The sequence below is a fragment of the Amia ocellicauda genome, chromosome 6 (assembly GCF_036373705.1).
Source record: "Amia ocellicauda isolate fAmiCal2 chromosome 6, fAmiCal2.hap1, whole genome shotgun sequence".
NCBI classification, from domain to species: domain Eukaryota; kingdom Metazoa; phylum Chordata; class Actinopteri; order Amiiformes; family Amiidae; genus Amia; species Amia ocellicauda.
In genome coordinates this window covers 18,377,315-18,402,957 of record NC_089855.1, presented here as the reverse complement: position 1 = coordinate 18,402,957, position 25,643 = coordinate 18,377,315, and the positions used below count along the sequence as shown (strand labels likewise).

Genomic DNA, 25,643 nt, shown 5'->3' with positions numbered 1-25,643 from the left:
CGTCATCAAAGTCTTCAAAAACGTCATCAAAGTCAATGTCATGAATGTCATGAATGTCATCAAAGTAATCAGAAACATTCAAGTCATCAACATCATCACAAATGTCAAAGTCTTCAATGTCTTCAACAACGCCATCAAAGTCTTCAAAAACGTCATCAAAATCATCAAAGTCATCAACATCATCAATGTCATCAATCTCATCAAAGTCATCAATGTCATCAATGTAATCAAAAATCATCAACGTTATCAAAGTCATCAGTCATCAAAGTCATCAAAGTCATCAATGTAATTAATCGTCATCAGTCATGAAAGTAATCAACAACATCAACATAATCAAAGTCATCAAAGTCATCAAACATCATCAAAAGTCATCAATCATTAATGTCATTACTGTCTTTAATGTCATCAAAGTCATCAAAGTCATCAAAGTAATTAAACATCATCAATAATATCAAAATCATCAGTCATCAAAGTCATCAACAATGTAAAAATAATCAAGTATTCAATGTTATCACAGTCATCAGTCATCAAAGTCAAACTCATCAATGTCATCAACATCATCAAAAATGTCAGTCATCAAAGTCTTCAACAACGACATCAAAGTCATCAACATCATCAATGTCATCAAAGTCATCAATCTCATCAAAGTCATCAACATCATCAATGTCATCAAAGTCATCAATGTAATTAATCGTCATCAGTCATCAATGTCATCAAAGTCATCAAAGTCATCAAAGTAATTAAACATCATCAATAATATCAAAGTCATGAACATCATCAACATCGTCAACATACTCAAAATCATCAAGTATTCAATGTTATCACAGTCGTCAGTTATCAAAGTCGTCAACGTCATCAAACGTCATCAGTCATCAATCGTTAATGTCATCAATGTAATCAACAATGTCAAAGTCATCAAAGTCTTCAACAACGCCATCAAAGTCTTTCAAAACATCATCAAATGTCATCAACAATGTCATCAACGCAGGGATCCAGTCTAAATTGTTTTTCTGGTGGATTGTGCCAGTAACATTTTTTAGTAATATGCATATTAACTCACTCCTTTCCCCTTAATTTGCATGACGTCTGGTTAACTAAAATCATGTAAACCCCAAGAGGGAGAGGGTCATTTCATATTTGACTCAAGCATATTGTCTCAACTAAGGTTGTAAAAATATGCATGTATACTCCATCTTTGATAGCAGCAAACCAAACCAAAAAGCTGTAAAAATATTATTTTCTTTATGTGACAACTGTGTCCTTGCGATCCAAAAAAAAAGTCCAGGAAAACGCAACAGCAGAATCCCGTGTTGCATGGCATTTCACTGAAACTGAGCGCAGTGTTGCTAAAGTCAATGCTAAAGTCAGCGTAATGTTGCTAAAGTCAGGGCAGTGTTGCACCAAGGCACCAAGGTTTCACAATTTGAAAAAAAAACAAGAGATGTTTCCATTCATGAGTATATTACTTTCATACATTTTCTACTTATTTTTACTGTACATTAGCTTACCAATAAGAGGTGGTCACGACATAGTCATCCAATACAATCATATTGACCCCCTCAAACACTCTGTATATATATATACAACACCTCGACCCGAAGGCCAGGGCTATAGAAATGAACTTGTCTACATGTGTTCTCACAGACTCTTCAGATCAGGCCAATGGTAACAATTTCCGTACAATGAAACCTAAGACAATAGTGTGATGAAAATATGTGGAAAGCTTGGGGTGTAGCTGTGCTCTCCCAGAAAAATGCAGCAAACCACAAATTAATGGACCAAACCCATAGGAAAGTTTATCATAGAATACCATAGTGGATGTACCATGTTGAAAATTTCATATGGGACACCCATGGCACAGAAAAGAATCCTCACTCAATAGAACTATAAGATCCCTTTTGCCAAGCGTACGCCTGCAACCTGCATTCTCACCTGGACCTTGTATTCTCTCCTCTAATTACCTCCACCTTCACCCCTGCCTCTCTGCTTGGCTATACAAGCTGTGACTTTCTTTCATTCAGAAGACACAGATAGAGAAACAACCTGATGGAGCAGGGTGTGCTAAGCGGAGGATGTTGTGCTGGAGGGGGAAGTGGCTTGACACAACAGCAAAGAAGAGAGGGCTTGAGGATTCTTAGTAAGGATTATAATTAACAGAGAGAGAAACCTGGAAACAAATGGGGAACGAGACCAACCGGAGCTTGCGAGGACTCTTGGAGCAGCTAAGTACCATTACTTGTTTACTGGAATTTTTGTGATTACCTTATGAGAAATAAAATACATGCACAGTTAATAGAAATACTTATATTGAGATATCCTTGAGGAACTTGCATTGGCACTTTATAGGAACTATGTTTACTTGGTCTACAGACATTTTGCATTTTTGCACCTTTGCCTTTGGAAGGTGCTGCCGCTGTCTCCCCTCCGGTATCCCACTGTGGATCCTCCCTATCTGCAGTTCTGTTGGAGCCCTGCTGGGCCGACAATGGAGTTGATTTAGCACTGTCAAAGAAAGACATAATTAATATAAATTATAACAGAGTTGTATGAGGAGCTTTACTGCGCTATCCTTAGCTGCAGCTTTGCTGGAGCTCTGTTTGGCTGGTCCAGGTGTGGAAGAGAAAGACACAAGATTAGGAAGCCTCCTGGAGAAAGTCTTCTCTGCTATTTGCACACAGTCACACCTACCTATGGCATTTGGTTGTGCCGTGCTTCACTGAAATATAAAGGAAAGTTATTACTGTTGGCTCTGTATGTGTAAATAACAAGATGGGGAAATTGGGTTTTACATTGTTTTATTTAGCTTTCTTTGTATTTGGGTAGTGGTTTTAGCATTTTAGATGCCCCGTTTTATAATACCTTTTATAATTAGTATTCCCCACACATTGTGCATTGTGATTGTTGCCAAAGAACAGTCTTCTTGCCCTGTTTTGGTATCCTAACAGTAAATAAACATCTTACCCGTCCTTGGGGTCCCGTGAAGTCTGCCCTTGGATACAGTGATTGGGTGCAATGAGGTCCTCTCTCGTAATAAAAAGAGGTGGCGTAGTCGCTCAGCATGTCACCCCTAGTACCCACTAGGAGGTGACACTTATAATATAAATAGAAAGCTGCAATAGCTCCACTAGGCAGGACATTTTCTAAATAAGAATTAGGTTTAAGATATAATCTACATTTACATCACATGATCTATTAAAATATTGTATTTAAAAGGGGAAAGTTAAAAACAATTGAATATTGCACCAGACAGACAATCAATACTTTGCCATGTAGACAGAGGGAGGAACTACAAGGACAGCAGCAGCTGGCTTCACTCTGCAGATATATAAACACAAACAGCTGAACATCAATGGCACCTTATTTTGGTTAACAGGTTCTCTAACCCTTCACCTAAACTGTGAGTTGTTAGTCATAGGGGTGTTTCTACATGTTTTGAAATATTTAGTTAATACGAGCCACAGAAGCAAGTGAATTAAAAGCCAGGTATAGTTATAACATTTAGAGTGAGATAGCCAGGCAGATGGAGATAGATGTTTACTTGAATAAAATGGAAACATTTTTCTCTTCAAACAGCTTAGCCCCATGCTAGGTACTGTCAGTCAGTAACACTATCTGTAAGGTTCAAGTGACAATAATAATGTTATCCGAAACCATTCAATTGTGTTGACATTGAATACAGTGCCTGCAAAATATTGCCTGTGCGTCTCCATGTAAAGATCCCAGCAGTTCATTTCCAATGACCATAAAGGTGCACATGCTGGGTCCGAGGCAGGAGAAGCATCTTGCGTGGCAATTCATCAATGACCCTTAATTCAAAAATGTACATTGTCTGATTAAGGACACAACTTTGCTACACAGACATGGCAATTGTCATGGATAACACAATAGATCCTGATGGGTCCTCTTTAAAAAATGAAATGTTATCAGTGAGAACTAGTACTGCTACTTTTGAAAGTCAAGAAGATCCCATCTCATCGACTTCCACTCAACAACAGGCTGTTGGAAATGACGGCGATGGCGATGTCGCCGTGGACATATCAGAAACCAAAATTTCCAGATGGTCCCGTTATGGTTGGAGAGCATTATTTCTTCCCAGGTTAACCAAGAATTCCCTTTATGTCTATGGCAGTATGTCAGCACTGGAGAGGGAGTGTGTCCAACAGCAAGAGAGTGGCACGTGCGTGATCCACCCGTTCAGTGCCATCAGGTAGGGTATCATTATTGAATGGATAGCAGAACACTTCTCTGACTTATGTACTTTTAGGTACAGTAGGTACTTTTGTAAAGTATTTATTTTTTTCTTTTCCTTTTTTGACAGGAATTACTATATCACAGTTATGTTGGTCCTGACATTTCTAAACCTAATTGCAATCCCGGTAGGAATTGCATTTCTAGATGGATATAAACATTTTCGTGCCTGGGAAATCTTCAATCTGCTATCAGACACTGTCTTTTTACTTGATATTGTTGTAAACTTTCGGATGGGTATCATCACCGACAACAGTGAGGTAGGAGAATTGTTTACTACAGGTGGTAGTAAAATGGGAGAAGTGTATAGATTTTTACATTCATATGCAAAATGATGGGGTCCCCTCGAACTCCTACTGAGGTGCAACAGAGAAGGGAAACTTAAATCATTGGCAAAGGTTCACTAAACTGAAACTGTGGGTACATTTTATTTGTAGTTTACCTGGCATGAAATGAAAAAGGACAAAGAAATCAAATAATTGTTTGTCTATTCACCTAATGTACTGACTTTCAAAGCTCTCTTTAATATTTTTTCAGTATGACTTACACATTTATATTGAGAATTAACATCAAAGTGCTTGATTTTGGGATAATTAACATGGAGATATGTGTTATTGGTCAACATGTGTGTTAGCTTTGTATTTGTAGATACTTTCTCACTCATTTCTGCCTTTCTCTTGCCTTTAGATAGTTATTTTGAATACAAAGGAAATCCGCAAACATTATCTGAAAAGTTGGTTTGCACTTGATGTGATTTCTGCTGTTCCACTGGACTATATTATACTTATTGCAAAGGTAATGGTAAATGTCTTCTGGTATTATCTGAGAGTTAATATAATGTTTGGTTGGATAAGTGTCCACCCTCCTAAATCAGCTCAAGTGTAAGCAATCACCTTCAAAATCATGAGTTAAGTGGCCTCCATTTGTGTTCAATTGTAGTGATTCACAGGATTTCAGGAAAAAATCAGCAGCTTCTATGGCTTCCCTCTACTGGGTAGTGCATTTCAAAGCAAAGACTCGACCATGAGCACCAATGAGCTTTCAAAAGAAGTCTGGGACAAAGTTATTGTCAAATCTTTGTGTTGGTAGAGACCTATCCCAACAGACTCACAGCTGTAATTGTTGCCTAAGGTGCTTCCTCCAATTATTAAGTCTTGGGGGTGGAGACATCCAATTATGGTTTTTCAGATTTCTAGTTTTAATATCATTTTTTTTTCACAGTTTCCCCCTTAACAGTGTGAAGTATGGTGTGTAGAAAAGTGGAAATAAATCTAAATTCAAATGCATGAAACTCTGAGGCACTGGCACCACAAAATGTGAAACAAGTTTCTTTACAATCACCTTTCTACAGGCACTGTATGTGATTTTATGTTTTCAGAATGTCCTATAAGTGTTAATTTGCTAATGATATATATATGAATATGGCTTTTATTTATTCATTGTTTTTTACATATCAGTTGTCTTTTATTTAATATCACACTGTATGTTCTAATTTTCTAGAATTTTGAACAAGACAGTAACACCACTTCATTTTCTGCTTCTAAATTGGTGAGAATTGTCATGTTTGCAAGAATCTTTAGTCTGGCTCGTCTGCTGCGTGTGTCTAGGCTGGTGAGGTTCTTCAGTGAATGGGAACAGGTTGGTTTTTTGATAGGTGGATAATAACAAATTGTTAGTTTACTTTTCTAGGTACAAAAATGTGTAAGCTGTGTTGAATAAAGGGTACACTAAAAACAACGAAATATTTTGTTGAATGTTCAGATTTATTGAACTGGGTTTTCCAGATTTACAATACATGCAATAGCCTGGATGCCCCCTATACCTGCTTTCATCCTTAATCAATCAAGCACTCTTCACTCTTTTTTAACAGACAATTTGATTAAGATCTCAAGAGATTTATACTGTATTCCTGAACATTGAAAGTCATTGAGGTCCCTGGTCAAAATTTACTTTAAAACTGCTCGAATTGTTTAAAAGTTGCACTCCCAAAATGGGATATTGTTAAATTGGGTGGTGTAGTTTTCTTAAGTACTGAAGATACAATTTGTGACTAAACAGTGATTTTGATCTCCCATGTGTTTCTTACAGTATAGCCCTATTGTCTGTCTTTATAGGTTTCAAATGCAAACATGGAAGCAGTGCGACTGATCATCCGCATTATGGGCCTGTTTTTAATGATCCTCCTCCTATGCCATTGGAATGGCTGCATTCAGTTCTTTATTCCCGCTTTACAAGATTTTCCAAATAACTCTTGGGTTGTAAGGGAAAACTTAACGGTAAGAACAATGAAATCTAGCTGAAAATATATCTAAACAGGAGACATTTCTTCACACAGAGAGTTGTCAAAATCTGGATCAAACTCCCCAGCGATGTGGTAGAAGATGAAAATTTGGGAACATTTAAAAATAGACTGGATAGGATCCTTGGATCACTTCGTTATTAATGGACACCAAACGAGCACGATGGATAGAATGGCCTCCTCTCGTTTGTAAACTTTCTTATGTTCTAAAATGTGTGTATAAAGGTAAAATTAATTTGGGAATCTGCAGAGGATTAATCTTCTCACCAGTCCTACATGCCGTTTCTGTATGATCTGAATTCAACTAGCATATAGAAACAACCAGTTATTATCACCATTATGGATATTTTTAAATAAAGTCCAGTTCTTTTAATTGTCTGTTTATTTTTGGTGCCCAGTGAATATTGTCTGAAAACAGAAATATTGGAAGTGCATAGATTTCTAATAAACATGTTCTTAGTTCTTAAAGAACAGATATTATATAGACCAGACCAGGTCTTAAATAACAGATTAATCAGTTGTTTTATCACACAAAATCTGTTATGCATTGTCTAGTAATTCTGTTCTAACAATATATATGAGTGATAATTGGGGAAAACTTTAACAGTTTATACAAACAGATTAATTTCTGTGAAGCAACATATTTACCTGCAAAGCCTTCTTTCATCTAGAATGCTACACTGGGAGAGCAGTACTCATTCGGAGTGTTTCGTGCTCTTTCACACATGATTGGGATATCGTATGGCTCAGCTGAGCCGCCATTAGGTGACGTATGCCTATGTTTACCGTTTTGACTTCAAACCACAGGCAGCTTTTATGAAATCACATATGTCATTAACCCTTAATTTTAAATCTTGCAGATGAAGCTGAGCTCTGGGTAGTTATGACAAGCATGGTTACAGGAGCTTTGATGTACACCATGATGGTAGCCAATATAGCAGCAATGATGACCAATGTTGATGCACCCTCAAAAGCCTACAGAAGCAGAGTATGTTTCCTCTGAAGTGTAAAAAAAATAAAAATAAAAATAACTATAACTATAATTGAACTATAATCTGTAGTGCAGCTCTGTTTTGTGTCTGGCTAAAAGTTTAATTACAATTCAATATTTTATTATGGTTTGAAGCAGAGCCAAGTCTGATATATTCTTATTTGATCTGTGTTGCAAGTTATACCTTTACACATACATCTGTGTTATCTCTCTGTCTCACTTACCACAGTTTAATCAGATAGAAGATTACATGACCTACAGAAAGCTACCCAGAGAACTGCGGACTCGGATATCCAATTACTACCAGGCCAGACACCAGGGCAAATGGTTTGATGATGCAGACATTTTTAAACTGGTCTCAAAATCCTTGAGAGAGGTAGGACTGCACATTTCAACAAGTAACATTCAAATGATATGGCAGCTGGGCCCATAAGCACAAACCTTAGTTACCATGATTGAACATAACACAAAAGATAGGAGAAAATAATATACCTCCGTTTTACACAGAAAACAGAAGACAATTCTCTCTGATTGTCTTTTGGGTTTATTTGTAACAGAAGAAGAAAATACAAATAAATAAACATATTTACACTCTATTTCTGTTTTTAGTTAATCAATACTACATGTAGTGTATATAATAACAGTACTTGTTTAAGTATTCATTACATCATTTATACATTATTAAAAGCATAAATAACTAGCTATCCTGCAAAAGTGCAAACAGACAGGTGAGTTGTGGACACAGCATACTGCCAACATCTCTCTAAAAAAAAGCCTTAATGAAAAGCTATCAATAAATTAATGATGTAAAACACTACTCTGTCTTTTTTAGTAGCTTGAAAATACTGCCATAAGCTATGCATGTAGTCCTATATGCATGATGGCTCAGTCAGCCAAGCATTGAGAAACTAGTCACACAGCCTTTCATAATTGTCAATAATACCCTGCTAACATTACACTTAGAAAGCTACTGCCTGTATAATTTCTATGAGATTGTATTTGCTAATTTGATCCCTTTGCTGAACATGTGCATGATAAACCATTTTATTTCTGTTCCTTCCAGGAGATTCTAAATATCCTATGTGCTAACGTGCTGAACGGTGCCCCAATGTTCAAAAGTCGGGATGCAAATTTCATCAACGCTGTGTTGTTGAAACTGCACCATGAAGTTTTTCAAGAAGGAGATATTATCATACATCAGAATGCCCCCGGAGATCGTATGTTCTTCATTGAGCGTGGGAGAGTCCTCGTCATGACAACCACTTTCCAGAAGGAGCTGTCTGATGGTGACTATTTTGGAGGTGGGTTACCTAATATTATCGATGCACAATTAAACACTCCCTAGATTGAATGTATTTTCCATATATTTATTTTAGCCCACACATATTAATGTTCTGCATATGCACATTTTAGTCAGGAAACCCCTTTTATATATTTAAAATTGTATGATTAATTACAGTAATTTATTGTACGAATGAAATTATATAAAACAATTTATTTATTTGAAGATCTTGGTATCTGCTTTTTGGAGGAAATATGACTGAAATAAATTATCTGGAAAGTGAATACATGAGAAATGTTTGTAGTGTGCACACTAGTGATTTTTAAGGCTATTAACAACAGACTGTTGATTTTACTTCCAGAGATCTGTCTCCTGACCAAGTGCAAACGGACGGCAACAGTGCAAGCCATGACTCTGTGTCACCTATTCTCGTTGTCCGCTAGGAGCTTTGAAGAAGTCCTGCAGGGATTCCCAGAGATTAAAGAGGATCTGGACAAGACCGCAAATGAGAGGCTGATTCATTTAAGAGGTGAGTCAACAAGATCCCTTTCATCCCACAAGTCTGGCACTAAAATGAAGGCCAGAAAAACAGCTATAACACTTCACAGCATTCTCTGAAATTACTGTGATATTTACATTTTCCAATCAGATGCTATAATTAAAGTCACTACCCAATTAGTGTCCTTTAATAATGCATTTTACTGCATTAGAATAAAAAATAACTTTAAGTGAAAGGGACTAGCCTGTATCCCCTCCCTGCACAATCTGGTAGCCCACTCAGAATAACATTCCCCTTAAATCTTCAAAGCACACGGGTTAGAGTTGTTGTACCACTGTATGACCAGGTATATCTATTCCCACTATTGGATAAAATACTGATGATACACATGAATATGTCATGGCACTTGCTATGAGTTTTGATTTTTTGTATTTCTATGCAGGCCAATTTCTACTGAAGTAAATACAGTGGCATTAACTGTTGATTAGGAAGCAATGGTTGTATAAGAATCTCTTAATCTTTCAGTTTTATTTTTTTGTGTATTTAAAGTTTATTTGAACTTCAGTAATTACACAGTATTTATGTGATTAATGTAATTATTTTTCAGAATCTCAAATTGAACATGATCATCAGGCAGATGCGAATAACCTGTAAGAGGAGTCTACAGTGAAAATCGACATTTTATTTTTATTTTTAAATGTTTTATTTAAAGAAAAGAACACACATATACAATTAAATGAACACAGTGTAATTGAAAACATTTTAATAACAGCTTACCATCAAAGACAAATTAATAAAATGTTAACTGTATCACAATATACTGGGAGGCTAATTGGTTATTTTTTTTCTCTCATGTCCTTTCCTGGGCTCCATAATAAACATTTCACATGATATGTTTTGCAACTGTACTGTCTCTTGGCGTATTATATTCTAGGTGCTGGAACACACTGAATCAGAACTTTGCTTGCTAAAGTTAATATAGCACATCTTACAATACATATGCATATACGAAAAGAAAAGAAAAAGTACACTACAGTGGTGTTGCTTTAAATAGAAAAAACTTTTGGTAGCCCTTTAATTAATGTATTTCATGAATTATAATACAGAAATTTAATAAATGTAACTTTAGTAATATTCAAAAAGACTAAGGTGATAGATTTATAGTTATTTATTGAAATTCAAAAACATGTGAAACAGTGTAATAGGGATTAAATACATCTGAAAGACTTACTGAGCAACAAAGCCACATTGCTGGTCTCTATCCAAAGACACAGACAGTGCCTGTGGCAAGGCGGTGTTTGTACTCATAGAGGTAGAAGGAGGCCGGGGGGAAGTTGCACTTCATACTCATCTGGGTGGGCACCACATGCACAGAGATCCCATTGCCCAGCCCTTCTTGCAGTTTCTGGAGCATACGGGAAGCCAAGTAGCTGCGTGCTTTACGGGGTTCTTCCTCAATGGCAGCATACACGTCAGGGGGAGGGTTGGGGATTTTCCACTCCAGGTCTACAATAAGCTGGTGAATGCGGCTCTTATCCAAAGAAGAAGGCCCATCCCTGTAGCAGGCCACCACATGTATGCTAGAGGGTTCAGCCACAGAGATGAAGTTTTCTGGCTTCTCCATTTCTTTCTCTTCCTCATCCACACACTCTTGGTGCACCATCACTGCCCAGCGCAGCCAGTCGTAGTTCTTTTCCAGTGTTTTAAGGATGGATGCCGCCTGCTCCTCTGGTGTCTTCTTGCTCTTTTTCCCGTCCTGGATCTGCTTGCGAATGTCCTCCTCTGCTTGCTCCCGGAAGTACCCTGAGCACAAGCAGCCAGAAGCCTTCATCTTCTTGTAGAGTGCAGCCATTTTCTCAGACCAGGTCCTCATGAGCAGGGCCTGGTCCCTGCCTGTCAGTGAAGCCTGGGTGAAAAGGCACAGTAGACCTGTCCCCAGAACAAAGTTCACCTGTAAAAACAGAAATGTACATTCTTTAATACACTTATTCAATTAAGTTTAAAAGAGAAAACCCCAATTGTTTAAGATTAACCGCTTTAAATTAGTAAAGGTCAAAGAAATGCTCAGCAATATTGAATTTCAGAACTTTTATACAACAAGGGAGTGTTGTACAATTCTTATAATGTACTATATTGAAAGTATACATGACTATTCTCATTATAACATTTTTAGTTTGAGTGTTTTATCTTTTATCTGTTTTTATTTCCTTTCCTTGTTTTGATTAAAGGGCTTTATTTGAGTTTTTGACTTTAATGTATGTGTCTGTGTAAACAAGGTCACTGTCTCACTGTGCTACGGTACTGTGCCATAGTGTAACCCTGATACCTAGAAGAACAGGGTCTGATAAGAACCAGTTTTCACCAGCAATTTGGGCTTGATACATCGTACAAACCCCCCTTATATTAAACATTACGTATGCCTTAAATTTACCCCAGTTTAGCCATATATGAGCAGTTGTCAGGACGAAACCGAACTTGCACTCATCACGGGACAGACATGTAGGCCTGTTATCTTTCTCTCCTGTCTGGTCTGCATAAAAGTGCCTGTAGTTTTTAACTTCTCTAAGACTGTTCTGAGATTGCCTCCTGAACCTTTTCCTTGCAGCTGCCTGTAATAAAAACCTTTTGATTGGAGGTGCATCTCTCTCTGGATTTCTTCGACTCTTCACTTGTCAACAACCACCTGCTGTAAAGTCACTTTTTTATTATTACTATTTTCAATTAGATTTTATATAGCCCAATGATTCCCTGCCTGTTTAGTTGAGGATATGAATGATGGACAAAACAGGGACAAAGCACTAACCTTCTCGCAAAACTCTCTCATTTCCCAGCGTTTGGGCCTATAGTCCCTGACTATCTCCTCCAACAGAGTAGGCTGGTTGGTCAGCACAGAGATACCCATCAGACGGCTGTACAGGGCAGTCAGCTGCCTCTCCAGGCGGTACTCCACAACATACTGCAGGAAGACCTCAGTTTCCCGCTTGGTGTGCTCCTTCTCGGCCCGTACCACTGCTCCCAGCTGATAATACACCACTGCCAGGTCGTCCTCGCAGCTATGCACCTCTGCATCCTTCAGCAAGCCCCGCCCCTGGCCCATCTCTTGATCAATGATGTCCAAGTTCTTCTTCACAAACTCCACCTCCTCTGGCTTGGCGCTGCCATCCAGGTAGGAGCAGACACCCAACACCAGGGCCCGCATGGTCTGCATGTACCCTACGGGCTCAAGCACCTTGCCGAAGAGAGCCATGGCTGAGAAAGGAAGGGCCTCTATTAATGGAAATCCACATGAACCAGCAAAGAAACATCTAATTATAAAAAACACAGAACTAAAACAATTGAGAAAGTATATGATTTAAAACAACACAAAAGCAACATTAGATCTCAGAACTCCTAATTCTGACCTAAACTACAAAAAATGAATAGGAAATGAAAAAAGACAAGAAAGTTTTACATTGAACGGTTTTAAAACTGAATAAATCCAGTAGGGTTGTTTGTGTTTAAGAATCCATGTCTCACTTACCTTAACGTTCTTCAGAATGGTGGTGTGAGTTAACCTTCAATACGTCCCCTATATTTATAGGCTTTGCAGAACAAAGGAGCCTTGGTATATTAACTGGTTAAATTATTTCTTATCTCCATTTGCCTCAGCTATGCTTGCCAAATACTCATTCCTAATCAGTGGGTATAGTCACAAGCCACAGGGGTGCCCTTTCACTGGAATTTGGAACTATATCATTAATTGTTTTTACTCTTGAATTTTCACTTCTTTGCAAAACATAATATGAGATATGAAAGAAAAAATATATAGCATGGAGTATGAATTTAAATTGTAAAAACCCGTTGGGCCATTGGAAATGTTCATAAATGTTATTATCTGTTACAAGAATTTTTCAATAACATTGTGTTTGTATGCAACACGATTAAAGTAAACGCTCTCGTTTGCAAGACTCAAATTGTCAATTGTAAATTGTTTTCTAATTGAAAGCATTGACAATAGTAATATTTGTTTTTCTGATATACATATTATTGTCTCTCCTTGCTAGAATTTAGTGTATTTATGGGGCTATTTTAGTATTTTAAGTACTAATTACTCTATTTAAGTGGAATTTTGCAACATGTGATTCTGTTTAAATGATTCTGTTTACGCTGGAGATCGTCTGGCCTCAAGGTTCCTGTGGCATAAAAAATATGAATATGAAATTATAGTTAGAAGTTTGCTTTTTGTATAACAAAATATACAATTCTATCACATTCAGAATCATTTGACCGTCCTTGAAATCTGGTCCACTCAGGCTTACTTTTTATCAACACTTGCTTTGAAAGCTCCAATCACGTCTGATTAGGGGACTATGGTTTGTATGTTATAAACTCAGAGGTAAAGATAGAAGGGCTCCTGTCTTGTTGATAAAAAACATGGAAGATTTATATAGTGCATGCTTCAGAAAAGTGTTAAAAAATTAACAAAAAGTTAATTGAAAGTGAAAGTTGCTGTTTCACTGTATCTCTTCCTTTATCATCTCTCGCCCCTTGTAAAAATAAAATGATGTTCTTCAAGTGCTTATTTAAAGATACCTGTCAGTCCAGGAGCCCATATCCTCCGCCTCAGGATATGTTAAACAATGTTAAACAATGTTAAAAGCCCATGTCTTAGCCATCATTAGAAACGGTGCATTTTTCAAGGTCAGCTCAACTTTGGCTTTCTCAGTGTGGAGACAATGCCCTCTAGCGCCTTTACATGGAATAGGTAGTCATTTGTCGGCTTCGGATTTACGCATGCGTGAAGTATGGAAAAGGTGTTTTCGTTTTAGAGTAATTTATTTATATGTCTTATTTTAACAAACATAGACATCTTTTATATATAAAATCAAATGGACTTGGTGGTAGAAAAACGTATTCCATAAAATAAAATTCTAAGGGGGCGGGACCGGAAACAGGAAGAGGCGCCAAATTCGAAGATATCCATTTATGCTTCATAACAACTAGGTAGGATAACAAAAATGCTTTTTTTTAAAAAAAAATAATCACAGTGTATTATGAAACAGGGTACTTAATTTCAAAGTATACAATGGCTTTAATAAAATTAGAGTCATAATATGAATCTCTGTTTTTTGCTTATTTGTTATACTTTTAGTAACCTTTTGTGTGTTGCGTTTTCAGGAAAGTTATTTTGTGTGAAAAGTATAATTAGTTGAGTTTGTGTGTTGTGTTGTGTGTGGTTTGATTTCGCTGTCGGTTATATTTCCACGTATTTCACCGACACCTATAGTTATGGTATCAGATCTCATAACACCGACTGCAGAAAAATAAATAATTGGCAACACAATCACTGTTAACCGTGCTGTTATTTATTTAATTGTACTTCTTGGATAGGAATTCAGAACAATTGCTTAATTGCAAGTTGATGCTAATGTAATTAAACTGTCACACGTTTTACAAAACTCAAATCCGAGATCGCATAACCCTCATTATATCATATTAACTCAGTTTTTCAGAATGGATATTTCAGGACATTTCTTCAGAAAGCTACGCCATTTAGCTGTTTTCTTGGAAGGTGAAACGAAGAACCTTGAAAAAGCTAATCTGAACAATGAGGATGGTATTTCAATTTTTTTTGTTAATATTCCCTTTTTGATTTGTTTTAATTGTATTTTATAGTGTTTCTATAACACGTTTAAAATGGGTTATAAAGTGAATTATTGTCTAGATTTTAGAACCTCTGTTTCACTGTGCCTTTGAATAGATTAGAACTGATATATTCACATTGTTTCTATGGCAGACTTGGGTTGGTATCTTATTGTAGCTCATGTGTTTCCACTTGAGACTGTCATTGAGTATGATACCAACAAACTACTAAAATAATCTTTTCACATTATTATTTTTCTTTGGTTTCTTGCAGACGCTTGTGAAGGAGGGGTGCGAGCTCTTCATGAACTGCATTCAGATGTCAGAGCCTTGAAAGTACGTAACAACTTACTATAACAGTTCAGCACAGAGCGAGTTCACTCTTTCCAGGTATTCTGAGTAACTGACCTTTTATAAAATATATCTTAATGGGTTTCTATTTACACATAAAAAGATCCCCTCGTCTTTTAGTCCCCTTTCAAATTGTTCCACGTTATATATTGAAGCACATCTACATCACCTTCCTAAAATAAAATCTGTAAGCATTGTAGATTTCTTAGACAGAGCAGCTTCTGATTTCTTTTTAGTTTATCATTCAGTCAAATGTTATGGCAATGCAAAATAAACAGCACGGCAGAGAACATTATAGTAGAGCTAGGTTTCATTTTAATTCATGTATTGTAGTTTTGAACACTTGGAAGGCAGATGATCAATTTTTATTTTTTTAATAGATAGTAATTCCAATCTTATCAGAAAGAAACTGGAACTCCATACAAGCTCTTCCTGAAACATAATGAAAAGCTGTCAATGTAATTTCAATTTTAGGCGCAGGTTCAAAATCAGCTTGTCACCACTCAGTCCAAGGGCAAGGATGTCAGGGATTTCATTCGCTCAACTCTTATCCTGAAGCAGAGGACAACGGAGGACATTGAGAGGATGAAAAGACACTTTGAGAAGTATGGGTACAAGCCTGTGCCACAGAATCCAGTAGGTGAGTCCCTCATTCCATGGTTTACCAGTAGAAGTTCTTCTGTTTCTTAAAGGGAACCTCTACCCTTGTTGTGAAATAAATCCATAGATTTAAATAGATCCCATTTTGTGTGCTCAAAGTGATAATGTATTGTTTCCACCTGCTATTAGATTTAATGCCACTGAACACTAAAACTGATGCATCTGCGTAGGTGAAGATAACGGTGTTAGACCATCCTCTCATTTGATGAGCATGTTGTCGTTTGTTTGTCAGAGGTGAATGGCTGTGAAGCAGCCGCAACAGAGAAGAGTGAAGATGCTGTTAGGGAGAAGCAGAGAGGTGAGGATATGGATGCAGAGCAAGCAGGTGAGGAAGAGGATCCAGGAAAGCAGCCCTGCACGACCCCTACAAAGAACCCTCTCCTTGAGACCGACCCCCTGCGCACCCCTCGGCTGTCTGACTTTGGTCTGTCTGAGTACCACTTCCCCAGTGCCTGGGGGGTGTCGGAGAAACCCGCGGCCACGCAGTCCAGCCAGAGCCAGTGCCCCCCCATCACTGTGTCCCTCCCTTCACTTCCCAAAACCCCCAAGTGTGAGCTGAAGATGGACGACGAGGCCTTCACACCCAGGCTGGAGGGCTTTGGGATCAGCGACTACACTATGTGCCTGAACAACGACTTTACCATGGACCTGCTCCGCAACAAGCCCAGCCAGCCTGCCAGGTACACACTGCTGCTGCTCTCTGACAGGACGCACTGCAGGGGTGTCATACCTGTATACGGCACACAGCAAAGAATATAAAATGAGTACAATCATTCTAACATGAGCTGTTGCATTAAAATGGGATTTAAAATTCTTTAATTGCAGGTGGAAATCTTACATTTGATTCATTAGCAAGAAAGTAATACTGTGCTGATTTTATTTTTTTATTTTAGGCCATATATTCTGAATGTATTTTGAAACCTCTCGAAAAACTGTACTTGTAGTTCAACTTGACTGAAACCTTTCTGCTTCAAGAGTAAAAATACATTAAAAAATGTTTGACCTGTTCCCAGAGGGAGCTGGAGTATAGAAGTGCACACTTGCTGCTTACTTGTCCCCTAGGTGGTGTCTTTCAACATACTATGGAGGGCAGAATCTACTGTTGTGTGCGTGCAGCACTTGATTAGTCAACAAAAGCTGCCATTCCCCTTCACCTCTCCGAGTTACTAGTGCCATCTCACTCCTTCTGGCTCATATCCAATCTAATTTGTGCAGTGAGACTTTTCAGGATATATTTACATTCCATTACATACAATCTACATTCCTGGAGGGTAAAACAGGATCTTCTCTTCATTGGAGAATATCTGGGCTCTTTAAAGAGCTGAGAGGACCCACACCAGGGCCCAGATTACATCAGAGCTGTGATAATCCAGCCAGATATCTATCTTGATGGAGGACATCTACAGTGGGGGAAAAAAGTATTTGATCCCCTGCTGATTTTGTACATTTGCCCACTGACAAAGAAATGATCAGTCTATAATTTTAATGGTAGGTGTATTTTAACAGTGAGAGACAGAATAACAACAACAAAATCCAGAAAAACGCATTTCAAAAAAGTTATAAATTGATTTGCATGTTAATGAGGGAATTAAGTATTTGACCCCTTCGACTTAGTACTTGGTGGCAAAACCCTTGTTGGCAATCACAGAGGTCAGACGTTTCTTGTAGTTGGCCACCAGGTTTGCACACATCTCAGGAGGGATTTTGTCCCACTCCTCTTTGCAGATCCTCTCCAAGTCATTAAGGTTTCGAGGCTGACGTTTGGCAACTCGAACCTTCAGCTCCCCCCACAGATTTTCTATGGGATTAAGGTCTGGAGACTGGCTAGGCCACTCCAGGACCTTAATGTGCTTCTTCTTGAGCCACTCCTTTGTTGCCTTGGCTGTGTGTTTTGGGTCATTGTCATGCTGGAATACCCATCCACGACCCATTTTCAATGCCCTGGCTGAGGGAAGGAGGTTCTCACCCAAGACTTGACGGTACATGGCCCCGTCCATCGTCCCTTTGATGCGGTGCAGTTGTCCTGTCCCCTTAGCAGAAAAACACCCCCAAAGCATAATGTTTCCACCTCCATGTTTGACGGTGGGGATGGTGTTCTTGGGGTCATTCCTCCTCCTCCAAACACGGCGAGTTGAGTTGATGCCAAAGAGCTCGATTTTGGTCTCATCTGACCACAACACTTTCACCCAGTTCTCCTCTGAATCATTCAGATGTTCATTGGCAAACTTCAGACGGGCCTGTACATGTGCTTTCTTGAGCAGGGGGACCTTGCGGGCGCTGCAGGATTTCAGTCCTTCACGGCGTAGTGTGTTACCAATTGTTTTCTTGGGGACTATGGTCCCAGCTGCCTTGAGATCATTAACAAGATCCTCCCATGTAGTTCTGGGCTGATTCCTCACCGTTCTCATGATCATTGAAACACCAAGCTGCTTGGCGATGGTCTTGTAGCCCATTCCAGCCTTGTGTAGGTCTACAATCTTGTCCCTGACATCCTTGGACAGCTCTTTGGTCTTGGCCATGGTGGAGAGTTTGGAATCTGATTGATTGATTGCTTCTGTGGACAGGTGTCTTTTATACAGGTAACGAGCTGAGATTAGGAGCACTCCCTTTAAGAGAGAGGTCCTAATCTCAGCTCGTTACCTGTATAAAAGACACCTGGGAGCCAGAAATCTTGCTGATTGATAGGGGATCAAATACTTATTTCCCTCATTAACATGCAAATCAATTTATAACTTTTTTGAAATGCGTTTTTCTGGATTTTTTTGTTGTTATTCTGTCTCTCACTGTTAAAATACACCTACCATTAAAATTATAGACTGATCATTTCTTTGTCAGTGGGCAAACGTACAAAATCAGCAGGGGATCAAATACTTTTTTCCCTCACTGTATTTCTGAGAATTCGTGTGCTGGGTTTGGAATGTTTGATATGAATATGGGTTGAAGTTATTTAATAACTTTTTGCTTGAATTTGTCTAATACATTTTTATTCCAACGCATCTGTCAACGATATTGACTCTTAAAAAAGTTACTGTTTTTTGCAGCTTTGCGGTACAATCTGGATATCAAGCAGCCATGAGAACGGCACAGGATCCCTCTACACCTGCACAGAATAAGCACATGGAAGAGAATGGTAACCAGTATTCTGAAATATACACTGATCGCTTATCAGCTGTTAATTTTAATCGAGTTTTTTTGTTTTTAATAAATTCTAAAACTCTCCCACCTTTTTTTTTTTTTTACAGCTGTCATGAATTCCCCTGTGCCCCCTGTCTTTTGCACCCCGGGATTCAAAATTAATAAAAAGCAAGCTCCACCCTCCCCCCCAAACCTCAAAAAAACAGAGCCAACACACAACAACAGCTCCACCCCTGAACTTCCATCTTTTGAGACGCCATTTTTCAAGAAGCTCATTCATGTAAGTGTGGAAGATATAAGCATCACACTGCTATAGATAACTCTTTTCCTGTTCCCACCCCTCTCTCTCTTTTATGCCAAGTTGGGATCAAATTATGAATGTTATTGGAATTTGGTTTAAAGATTCTAATTCAATCTTGAACTGGACATGGAATTCAAGTTGACCAGATTGAATTGAGGTGGAATTGACCCCAACTCTGGTTTAATGTATTGTGATAGTTACTCATTTTGTAGTAAGGAAATTGAAATGTTATGTGGAATGCACTCACCTTTCATGCCCTTTATTCCTGTCCTTCAATTCCAGGACAGGGGACGTGAGGCTGCTGGACCCAAGGAAAAGGCTTTCAGTCACTGTGAGTGTTCCAGCTGCATTTAGAAAGGCCAAGTCATTTAGGACTGAAATGTGAATGAAATTCTCACTGCGTTTCGTTTTGTTTCTGTTCCAGTGCATCCTCAGTCACCTGGGGTCCCAGTCTACAATAACCATGCTTCATGTGATGTCCCAACGTTCTCAGACATACAGCAGTATAAAAATGATGCTATTCCAGAGCTACCAAACTTTCAGTCTTTGTTTTGCAGTAAATTAACCCATGTAAGTTAATAGATTATAAAGTTCATATTTTATTGGTTGGGGAATTGATTAATTTAATATTTTTCATAAATTAAGGAAAATATTTTATCTTAAGGTTATTTTTCGTTCCCTGTGCAAAGTAAGGTGCTCTGTTAAAATAGATTTCTGTCGGTGTCATGTTTGAGTTACTCTTTTTAAATCCACAGTTCCAAGCCCCAGGTGATGAACTGAGTATGTCCCCAGGGAGAGGGATAGCTGACTTGGATCTACAAATGCCAGAGAGGCCAGACTTCAGCTCTGTTACAGAGGATATCTTTAAGGTGAGTGTATGTATACATTGCCATTGTATTCAGGCTCACAACAAGGATCTGTAATGCAATATCATTGTTTTTGATATATAAATACTCCTCTCAGCTTCCATTCCCCAGTGGGGATTTAGGAGAACTAAAAAACATATATGTGCTTTGGAGTTGACCTGCTAAGGTATTGTGATGCTGAAGTAGGTGGTTTAAAATAAATAGGGAAGGGCATAGAGGTCTAATTCCACATCACTTAGGCCATGTCTAAAAGCCAAGTACAACTGCTTTACTTTATACAGTGGTGTTCATCTCGGATGGGTAATGATTACACATTTGTATTTGATACCATATGTTTTCTGATTATAATTCGCTCAGCTCAGTTGATCGAATTGTTTTGTTTCACAGCACCTTTCCCAGTGTAATGCAAAGCCTTCACTCCATGTGTCTCCAAAGCCAAGACCAACCATTCTGAAAACAGAGCAAGACGGAAAAGAGAATAGGTGGGAGTATTCTACATTAAATTTACTGTCAACTGTGTGAAACTGATACATGTCACATTCTAGTTATTTATTTTTTTAAACACTAATGCATAGTTAAGAATGGTTTTAAAACTGTCAAATGACAAAAGCCATGTATATGGATACATTCCAGTTTGCTTGTGATCTGTCCCTTTAACTTGATTTTTGTTGGTGACCTGTGTATTCCCTGTAGGGTTCAGAGTCTTGCCACAGTGTCAGAAAAGGATTTCTTGACCCTACCAGATTACCTGAGGCAGATACCTCTGGCCAGCCTCAATCAGGCTATTCAGAGGATAAACAGAGCTCTGGACCTTAACTACACTGGTTTGTAATATTGATTTTCATGAAGGAGGCTGTGTATGGGAAGAAACGCATCTAAGGGCTAAGCAAAAGGGACCTGTGTACTTATATTGAAGTGAAAGGAACTGCTTTTGCAGCAAAGCATTTTTATCTTATTTGTTGGAAAGTCTTAAGTCTACTCACATCACTAAGGCTGTGGAAAACTCACCGGTGATTTCAAACATCCTTATAACCTGGTGTCAGTCGAGCCAATCTGGAAATGAGGTTGTTCACATCCACCAGGGAATTCTCCCAGGTCTTTACTCATTTGAATTGGTACCTCAGGCATCAATGCCCTCTGAGTCAATTAAGCAGAATAATGCATCATTTATCAGGTCTGTCTGTTAGAAAGTTTGACTTTAAAAATATCCAAAATGAAAAATAACCAAAAATAAATAATCCAATGTAAGTGACCCATTTCAAATCTAATCGAATCATTCTCAAACCCTCTCCCCAACAACAGGAGCTTATGTGGACTCTCCGGCAAGCCTGATGGAGGAGTCCGAGCTCAAGAGTGTAATAGATGTGGGGCCAAAGTCAAACATCTACTTCCTGTGTCTGGTGGAGCTCAAAAGGCTGAAGAAGATGAGGACCACTGGCACCAGCACTGTGTATAAAGTAGTCCTCTCTGCATGAGAATTAACACTGACAAACTGCTTCAGACCTGAGGAGTGAAACAGGAAGACTCCAGCATGCAGACTTTGCAGGAGCTATAAAACTCCAGGACATTCGGGAAGCAACTGGGAAGTCTTTCAGTGCTTCGTAAAGCTGGGCAATTGCTATCCTGCAGAGAATATTGTATAACAACAACAAAACAAACTGTCCACAGTAATTCCGTCACGGCATGCTCTAGAATCAGAACCACAGTAGCCTCTTGAGTATCAGCGACAAGATGCCACAAGAAAACTTCAGGCAATGAAGGAGATATGTCAGTCATTAAAAATAATTAGCACACTGTCCAAATAATTGTGAATTTTTCACACAGTGGTTGATAGTCTCCAAATTAAATGTTCTTGATGTGAGATTGCTTGTTCTACCTTTAACTAATGGCAGTGCTTTGTACAATTACCTTTTTGTCAGCATTTTTACCTTAGTTTATGTATTTAAACCTTGTTCTTATGATCTACATGATTACTTGTCTTTAACTAGTAATTTCTATTTTCTGCACTTTGGAATGGATAATAAACTTTATTAAAAACATAGCTTAAGTGACTTAAATTGGTATTATATTCAGGCTTATGAATGATTCCAAGGTCTCAATGCCACTTTTTTTTTTTTTTTTTTTTTCCCTTTCTGAAGTTTGGTTTTGGATGATCGAGAAATATGCAAAGACAGTACTACAAACTTCCAAGGGTGACTGGTGTGTGCGATACACAACCTCATCCTTATTCAGTTCCACTTGGTGTGAATTATTTTAATAACTGGAAATGACAGTACAGGCACATATGTTTTCTTACTAAGGAGAGCCAGACACATTAGTGGATATTTGTTGTCTTAAGTTTTACACAACCACTAGACTGAAACATGGGATTTGACTAAATAGAACAAAAGACTAGAATTATTGAAAACTAATTTTATTGAATTACACAGCCTACCAAAAGAAAATTACAATTATTCCTTATCACCAGGACAACCGAGTTTACAAATTTGGTGGTTTAGAAAACCATACAAAAAAAACAAAAGAAGCAAGGGATTACAAACTTGACACGACCTTGAAAGATTCTTGAATGGGTATTAAATGCAGAGACTGCATGGAAAGAGATGCCTCATCTTCAGACCCGAGGTCAGTAGGGCCTCATGCGTCCCGGGAGAGGAGGCGCCCTGTTCGGGGGTGTTATAGCGATGTCCAGGTAATCTCCTATCTGGAACCGCTGGGACTGCAGTGTCATAGAGTCATCTGCCCCTTTCCGCCCAGACACTGTGTTGCCAATATCCTTTACTCTGAAAATGAAAGAAGAGAAATAAGAACCTAGACATAAAGAGCACCTTGCAAATAGCCAATGATGCTGGGGGAAGGTGTGCGAGTTAATTTGTTGGTTTTATTTTGAGGAGAAGCGGGATAGTTTCAAACACTTTTCTCTATTAGGCTGGAAGTTACATCCCCCCTCACAAATCCTTACCTGTAGCCTTGTCTTTTAGGATCAGGGTATACTATGGCAAAGCCGAAATGCGTGCCTTTCTTCCGAGCTTCCGGATACACTTCTTTCACCAGGCTGGTCAGTTCTTTCAGAGTTGCGTCCATCCTGTTTAGAAACAATATTACTTGGATCATCTGAGAAGTACCTGGTTCTTATAGATCAAGGACTAACCGAAAAATGTCCATCTTAGCATTGATGACAGGAGTTGTCTGAAGCTAGTGGCAATCTCATTAAAGTGAAATAGAGAAGTATATACACACACATGGTTATTTTATATGCCTTCCAGATAGTGTTTAAACAGTCAGTAAAATATGTACCACTGTAATTAATAAAAAGTTAGTGCTATATTATGCCTTCAATTTTTCTGTAGCAAACGAGACCCATGCCATTATCTCAGAACTGATTCACTCTGCTGAGAAGTTTCAAAATTGTTTAAAAGACTCTTGTGAGTGACATCTGGGGCAAAACTCAAACTAAACGAGAAAATAAATGTAAATGGTGGGGCTCTAGCTGATCCCTAGGCTACAGACGACATTGCGGGATCTGTGACAGGGTCCTACCAGGTGTAGATCTGCAGCTCGCTGGAAGGCACGTTTCCCCTGGCGAACTCGTCCATTCTGTGATGTCTGCCATTGTTAGTGGTGAACACCCTCAGCAACAGAGGACATGTCTGCAGGGAAAAACACAACAGTCAATGCATGCTGAGCACATACCGAAAAGGTTAAATACATCACATGGGAAAAGCGCACTAGGGCTGTTTCGTTGGTTGATCGCACACCCAGTCAAACTACAAACTTCGGACACTGGGGAGCTTCAATACTCTGCTATTTAGTATTATTGACGTAACATTATGTGGATTGATGTCTTACTGCGTAGCGATGCATTGCCAGACATAACAACGCAATTCATTTTGATTTATCTAGATACAATCGTATTGAATTTAATAACGCGTTACTAAGCAACTTATTGGGGAATATCTTTCGGGGGGCATTTATCGGGCACTATTGGGTGTGCAAACTCTTTTAAAAAAGCGAGTAAAGCGCCATTGAACACATGAAAAACAAACACGGGGAGCAGATCTGCACGGATTCTCATTTATTCATTGTGCAAATAAAACCACAAACTCGTGTCCTACCTTTTCTCTGTCGACTGGTTTTTCGGGCTCTTTCTTGATTTCTTCTTGTGTGACTCGAGATTCTACAGCCATTTTTGCAAAAGAAGTTAAATAAAAAACCCGTCTTTTCAACGCCGACCTCGTCCAAATTCATTCAATTCCGGGTCACGGCCAGCACACACGTTTTGATGACGCAGAGGAAACAGACGCCAGTCAGCCTATCAAAACGCCAGGTTCGCCAAAAGCCAATTTACTCTACCGTATAATCCCGATAATGCGCGCCTTTAGTTTATCCCCTGTGCTCAGATTGATTACCCAAACACCTATAACAGAACAGAGCGTTTGCCGGTGTTTTAATACTTACTGCACAGCTTTCTCTGTGACCATTTATTTTATGAATGGAATTAGGTTTACATGTTTTTGATTGATATGAATTGCCAAAGTGTGAGACTGAAGCATTACATATATTGATGTATAAATCCTGAAAGTGATGCAGACATTTTTCTGTAAGTAATCTGCCTCTTGTTCTGGGCTTGCCCAATTTGTTCATATCTGCAATATTCATTTTTATTGGATATAAAGTCAACGTTTTGTTCTGTGTGAACATTATATCTTTATTCAGTCTTAACTGGATTCCCCCCCTCTATAATAAAATAATGTCAAGAAATCCCCAGAGATCGTATTCATTGGCTAGTCAGATTACATTAAAATGTACATCTTTTAAATTACAAATAATTGTAAGTGCTGTTACAAAAAAGACTCATACTGGAAGTTGGAGTACACTTGCTCCACAGGAACCTTAAACCGACTGGCCCAGAAAATTACAAAAAAGGATGACTGCTGTAGTTTTAAAATCATTTGTGTTCCAGTCCTAAATTACACTTCTCACTGTTTGCAATTGTATTTAACATTATCTGAGATTTTTTTACTCAGTTGACTTGGTTTGAGCTAGGTGTGTCAAAGTATGATATATATTGAGTACCAAAAATGTATTCATACATATATAAAGAATGCAAGAGAAATATTTTGGGTGTTTGTATTTATATAATCTTAATTAGGATATCAATAATTCAGGTTTTTCTAGAAATAATAATAATACAATAAGCATCACATGCATTACTTATCATTTCATTAATGCAAGCTATTAAAATGTCTCGGACAGCTAACACAATCAATTAATTATGTTGTCTAAGTAGAGGAAGACAGGCCTTGACTCACCAAGACAAAATGTCATATAACCCTGTATTTATATCATTCTTAGCTTGCATCTCAATGCAATACAAACATCACAGTTTTGT

The 25,643-nt window shown here is 38.3% G+C and overlaps 5 protein-coding genes across 5 annotated transcripts; 3 read left to right on the top strand and 2 right to left on the bottom strand.

Moving 5' to 3' along the window:
* The first annotated feature begins 566 nt into the window (after positions 1-566).
* On the top strand, positions 567-7,428 carry hcn5 (hyperpolarization activated cyclic nucleotide-gated potassium channel 5). Its single transcript, XM_066707599.1, has 9 exons — positions 567-683; positions 3,996-4,207; positions 4,319-4,508; positions 4,936-5,049; positions 5,492-5,495; positions 5,762-5,886; positions 6,363-6,524; positions 7,219-7,317; positions 7,408-7,428. Exons 1-9 carry the CDS (start codon positions 567-569, stop codon positions 7,426-7,428), a joined length of 1,044 nt encoding a protein of 347 aa, XP_066563696.1.
* Positions 7,429-7,430: 2 nt separating this feature from the next.
* On the top strand, positions 7,431-9,781 carry LOC136751839 (potassium/sodium hyperpolarization-activated cyclic nucleotide-gated channel 1). Its single transcript, XM_066707598.1, has 5 exons — positions 7,431-7,535; positions 7,768-7,914; positions 8,602-8,839; positions 9,182-9,349; positions 9,762-9,781. The coding sequence occupies exons 1-5, from the start codon at positions 7,431-7,433 to the stop codon at positions 9,779-9,781; spliced, it is 678 nt and encodes a 225-aa protein (XP_066563695.1).
* Positions 9,782-10,060: 279 nt separating this feature from the next.
* Positions 10,061-12,955, bottom strand: LOC136751787 (uncharacterized). Its single transcript, XM_066707567.1, has 3 exons — positions 12,840-12,955; positions 12,123-12,568; positions 10,061-11,270 (listed from the first exon to the last, which is right to left on the bottom strand). Exons 2-3 carry the CDS (start codon positions 12,564-12,566, stop codon positions 10,578-10,580), a joined length of 1,137 nt encoding a protein of 378 aa, XP_066563664.1. The 5' UTR covers positions 12,567-12,568; positions 12,840-12,955; the 3' UTR covers positions 10,061-10,577.
* Positions 12,956-14,152: 1,197 nt separating this feature from the next.
* On the top strand, positions 14,153-22,295 carry ska3 (spindle and kinetochore associated complex subunit 3). Its single transcript, XM_066706491.1, has 13 exons — positions 14,153-14,302; positions 14,804-14,915; positions 15,216-15,277; positions 15,767-15,932; positions 16,185-16,632; positions 18,994-19,082; positions 19,195-19,367; positions 19,671-19,719; positions 19,813-19,958; positions 20,144-20,257; positions 20,642-20,736; positions 20,948-21,078; positions 21,557-22,295. The coding sequence occupies exons 2-13, from the start codon at positions 14,813-14,815 to the stop codon at positions 21,727-21,729; spliced, it is 1,749 nt and encodes a 582-aa protein (XP_066562588.1). The 5' UTR covers positions 14,153-14,302; positions 14,804-14,812; the 3' UTR covers positions 21,730-22,295.
* A 356-nt stretch (positions 22,296-22,651) lies between these two features.
* sap18 (Sin3A-associated protein) lies at positions 22,652-24,527 on the bottom strand. Its single transcript, XM_066706492.1, has 4 exons — positions 24,367-24,527; positions 23,792-23,901; positions 23,214-23,336; positions 22,652-23,034 (listed from the first exon to the last, which is right to left on the bottom strand). The coding sequence occupies exons 1-4, from the start codon at positions 24,436-24,438 to the stop codon at positions 22,878-22,880; spliced, it is 462 nt and encodes a 153-aa protein (XP_066562589.1). The 5' UTR covers positions 24,439-24,527; the 3' UTR covers positions 22,652-22,877.
* Positions 24,528-25,643: the final 1,116 nt, after the last annotated feature.

Coding starts and splice junctions, on each gene's coding strand:
- sap18 (XM_066706492.1), bottom strand. CDS start 24,438: ATGGCTGTAGAATCTCGAGTCACACAAGAAGAAATCAAGAAAGAGCCC. Junction 23,902..24,366: donor AACCAGTCGACAGAGAAAAG/GTAGGACACGAG, acceptor TTTTCCCTGCAG/ACATGTCCTCTGTTGCTGAG. Junction 23,035..23,213: donor CCTAAAAGACAAGGCTACAG/GTAAGGATTTGT, acceptor TTTCATTTTCAG/AGTAAAGGATATTGGCAACA.
- LOC136751839 (XM_066707598.1), top strand. CDS start 7,431: ATGACAAGCATGGTTACAGGAGCTTTGATGTACACCATGATGGTAGCC. Junction 7,536..7,767: donor CAAAAGCCTACAGAAGCAGA/GTATGTTTCCTC, acceptor CACTTACCACAG/TTTAATCAGATAGAAGATTA. Junction 9,350..9,761: donor GAGGCTGATTCATTTAAGAG/GTGAGTCAACAA, acceptor ATTTCTATGCAG/GCCAATTTCTACTGAAGTAA.
- ska3 (XM_066706491.1), top strand. CDS start 14,813: ATGGATATTTCAGGACATTTCTTCAGAAAGCTACGCCATTTAGCTGTT. Junction 19,720..19,812: donor GGAAAAGGCTTTCAGTCACT/GTGAGTGTTCCA, acceptor TTTCTGTTCCAG/TGCATCCTCAGTCACCTGGG. Junction 19,959..20,143: donor TTTGCAGTAAATTAACCCAT/GTAAGTTAATAG, acceptor TTAAATCCACAG/TTCCAAGCCCCAGGTGATGA.
- hcn5 (XM_066707599.1), top strand. CDS start 567: ATGTCAGTCATCAAAGTCTTCAACAACGACATCAAAGTCATCAACATC. Junction 684..3,995: donor ATGTCATCAAAGTCATCAAT/GTAATTAATCGT, acceptor ACTCAACAACAG/GCTGTTGGAAATGACGGCGA. Junction 4,509..4,935: donor TCATCACCGACAACAGTGAG/GTAGGAGAATTG, acceptor TCTTGCCTTTAG/ATAGTTATTTTGAATACAAA.
- LOC136751787 (XM_066707567.1), bottom strand. CDS start 12,566: ATGGCTCTCTTCGGCAAGGTGCTTGAGCCCGTAGGGTACATGCAGACC. Junction 11,271..12,122: donor TGAGAGAGTTTTGCGAGAAG/GTTAGTGCTTTG, acceptor CTGTTTTTACAG/GTGAACTTTGTTCTGGGGAC.